Raw genomic sequence first — 3,847 nt, 5'->3', positions numbered from 1 at the left:
CCCGGAGCCAAGATGGCGCTCTCTGCAGGGCAGGTCTCTGTCCTCCGGCTGGGAGGGTGCCGGAAGTCTATACATGGATTTTTATGTTACAGACAGGCATAGTTTATGAAATGAACACGTTTGTCCTTTGTTATCTATGGAGCAGGCCAGCAGTGAGTTAGATTCTGCCATTTCTTGTAAGTTTGCTAGGGAAGGTAGTATGGGATTGGCGTTCCAAGTTCAAGTCATATCATATCCTAACTCATTAACACTTGGGGACAAGTCCTTTCCATTATTTAACTATATATTCTGTAAATAACTATTAAAGGTTTCTCCATGCCTTCTGCCCATGGTGGAATAAAAGCAAACACAAAGAATAATGTAGATGTTACAGAGAGGAAGACAGGCATGGACTCACATGGCAACAGGAAAGGTCTCTGCCTTTGTCATATGTACCTCAGGTGTGAGTGACTGATGTGACTACTGTCCCAGTTGTGTGCTAAATGATATAAGCAAAAGTTAAGGCTATCTCGTTCATGGCCATCCCCAGAGCCTCATGGAGACCTTTCTTACTGGATGGCACTTAAAAATATTTACTGAAAAGTAAATACAAGTTTATGGAGGAAGTGCCATTTGAATAGAAATTTCTTAAAGATGATTAATAACCAAGGCCAACAAAGGAAAGGGCTGCAGGGAGGGGTGCTCCAAGTAGAAGGAAGAGGCCCTACAGGCCTCAGTTTCCAGTACTTTCAGACAGGACAGAAGCAATGACCAAAAAGCTGGGTATGGTGGCATATATACTTTTAATCCCAGGACTTGGGAGTGGGGGAAGCAGAGGCAGATGGATCCCCACGAGTTCAAGGTCAGCCTGAGCTACATAGTGAAACACTGTCTAAAGAAAATGAAAAATGAAGAAAGAATGCCTAGAGTCATTAAGCATTACATGAAACTAAACTCAGCATTACAAGCATTTGAAAGGGAAAATTCCACCCTACTTTTAGCTTTACTAGTCTAGCCTTCCTCAACAACCTCAGCTAGAACCCATGTGGCTCTGTGACTGTGTGGCTGGCTGTGTGTATTAGGAACCCTGGCATTTGTGGGCCTGTTTAACAGCCAATTCTGTTTAGTTCTGGCTCTACAGTGCCGGGTCCCTCCTGAACCTCCCCTTGCAACCTACCCACATCTCTGCTAAAGAGAGTCACAGTGATCACTTCAGGGTGGCTGCATGGCATGGTTTCTAGACGAAGCATTCACATTGTAATTTATTGTATTGTGGCATAGAGTCAATATGCATTACCCGTAAGAAATTACTCTGCACACTTTAGAGATTGATGAAGGAAACAGCTACTCCTTAATGACAGTGTATGACTTGTTCCCGCTAATGCACAAAAGGGAGCCAGCCTCAAACAGGAAATTTTACCAGCTTATATAGACGTTAGGCATACACATTCAACATACACTGTCAACCTTAAATCTCCTTGGCATCCTAACCCCAGGTTACACTTGAAGACAAGACACGAGTCTAGCAACTTGGGCGATTGGGAGATTTATATAGCAAAGACATTGCCAAAAGTGTTCCTTAGGTGCACCAGGGTTGTTCTTTTTGAAGAGTTGTTACCTAGAGTCATCTTGCCCACCTGACAGAATTAGGCTTTTCCTAATGAGAGCACAGATGACTTAATGATCTGCTAGGACTGAATGATGGGAGTCACCCTATACTGGCACCATGAGCTACCTGTTAAAGGCAGGTTCTTTGGTATGGGATGGGCCTAATGGCCAACTGTAAGTCAAGGTTGTCTAATTTTATATGGGAATGGAGCTGAGTTGGATATTTGCAAAGGTAATTGACATGGAGATGTACAGGCAACATTAAGAAACATGATCCATTAACACTTTCCCTTAACTTGTGGCCAGATTTAGAGGATCTGAACTGTATGCTATAGACCTCAGAAAGTCAAAGATTTTTAAGCCGATGAACTTGCTGGCTGCACAGAGGATAGATTTATTTGAGAACATAATTTTGGGTATCATGGCATATGTGTGGAGGTCAGAGGACAACTTGTGGGAGTCAGTTCTCTCCTCCTGCCACTGTTACAGCATTGGGTCTTTCCAGTGAGAAATTATTCTCTATAGTTAGAGATTAATAAACAAGTGCTCCTTTATAATCCAGCTCTTTATAATCCAGCTCTGGCTAATGCCTGAAGAAGAGTCAGCCTCAAACAGTAGACCTCCCTAACTTATATGTACATCTTAGGCTTATGCATTTTATATATGCTGTCATTCTTAAACACTCCTCTCATAGGTTATACAATGTAAACAGAGACAGGATAGTGTAAATCTGGAGACTTAGCAGATGAGAGATTTATACACTAAAGATATTGCCATAATTATTTTAAGTACACCAGTGTTGTTTGTTTTTTCAAATAGTTGTGACCAGGAGTCATTTTGCCCATCTGTTAGAATTATGTTTTCTCAAGAAGAGAACTATGTGAGCTTTATGACCTATAAGAATTTGTCAGTGGTTGCTACCCTGTGTTATCTCCTTGGGCTGTCTGTTATAGGCATGTTCTTTGATATGAAAATAGGCATAATGGTTGGTTTTAAGTCAGGCTTGTCACTGTTGTCTTGGGAATAGAGCCTACACTGGCCAGTCCTGGTAAACAAACACATCCTAGCCTTCTTCACGATTGACAGGCCTGGTTACTACTTACCTTTGTGGTATTTTGGAGAAAGTGCTCCCTTAGCTAAACTCTACTTTATATGACTTAATATCTCCTAAGCAAATCAAAGATGACCTTGAACTTATGAGCCTTCTAATTCTGTCTCTACCTCCTGAGTCCTGCACCTCCAAACCTGGCACAAGTTCTGTGTTTCTGACATAAGGGTGCAGTTGAAAATTCCTAGAGGATGTCCTGTTAAAGTCATTTGGGTCTAGACTGTTGAGGGCCTTCAATGCTAGTCTGAGATGTCTGACTTAACAATGGAGGCAAAGTCAGTCCATCAGATTTCTTAGCAGGAAGGATCAAGACATTCAGACATAGACTTTAGAAGCAAGATAAGGGTCAATGAGGTCCTGAGAATACTTGTCTGAAACTTTCAGGATAACACTGTTTGGAATAAGAACAGTCTGGAAAATGTCACCAGTAAGAGCATTTGGACTCTAGGAGCTAGCCCTGGGAGCACACTTAGCTGATCTTAGCACCCATGGCAATGTCCTTAGAGAAGGGTGAGCAAAGGCTGCCAGCTAGATGCCAAATGCCTGTGGTAGGGAATTCCCTTGACATTTGATTGACATCAAGAAACACTATGACATAAAAAGAATTCCCTTGGTCTTTTTGACTCAGGTAAGTGGTCTCAGTGTCACAACATTGGCAGCCATCGGTCCTTAGGAACTGTCCTCTTCAGAATGGCTAGACCTGAAAATTCACCTTAGGTAGGGCTACAGGCTAATTGAAAATAAGCTGTGTAGATTTTATACTAATCTCATTGCATATCTCAGGGAACCTTCTTGAAAACCAAATCCAAGTTGGGTTTTTGTCAACCAGGTCCATATTCTAGAGGAATAGCTGCTACAAAGGCTGCACCCCTCTTCCAGAAAGATATGCTTCTTTGACAGTTAACTCAGAGTTCCTCTCAAAGCCACTTCTGGGCACTGGTGGCCAGATTCTGCCACTGCAGCCAGGGGCCCCTCAGAGCTGGTGAGCAGTTGTGGGGTTCCCCTGGCTTTGGTGTCTGCTGTCTGCAGGCCTGGCCCCTAACTGCTGACATGTCTTTCAGCTTTCATGACACTGGTCATCATAATGCTGCACGTGTTCTGGGGCGTTGTGTTCTTTGATGGCTGTGAGAAGAATAAGTGGTACATCCTCCT

The 3,847-nt window shown here is 42.8% G+C and overlaps 1 protein-coding gene across 1 annotated transcript in view; it reads left to right on the top strand.

Annotated features, from left to right (window-relative positions):
* LOC110302357 (putative gamma-secretase subunit APH-1C) overlaps nucleotides 1-3,845 on the top strand; it is a gene marked incomplete at its 3' end in the record, with an annotated part of 12,403 nt that extends 8,558 nt beyond the window's left edge. Inside the window, exon 5 of the mRNA XM_029481961.1 lies at nucleotides 3,757-3,845. Coding sequence (XP_029337821.1) covers nucleotides 3,757-3,845 — 89 coding nt within the window. The remainder of the gene's footprint in view (nucleotides 1-3,756) is intronic.
* Between the last annotated feature and the right edge of the window lie 2 nt (nucleotides 3,846-3,847).

This window comes from Mus caroli, chromosome 9 (assembly GCF_900094665.2).
Source record: "Mus caroli chromosome 9, CAROLI_EIJ_v1.1, whole genome shotgun sequence".
NCBI classification, from domain to species: Eukaryota; Metazoa; Chordata; class Mammalia; order Rodentia; family Muridae; genus Mus; species Mus caroli.
The sequence above is the reverse complement of the archived record's forward strand: the minus strand, read 5'-3'. Positions and strand labels throughout refer to the sequence as shown.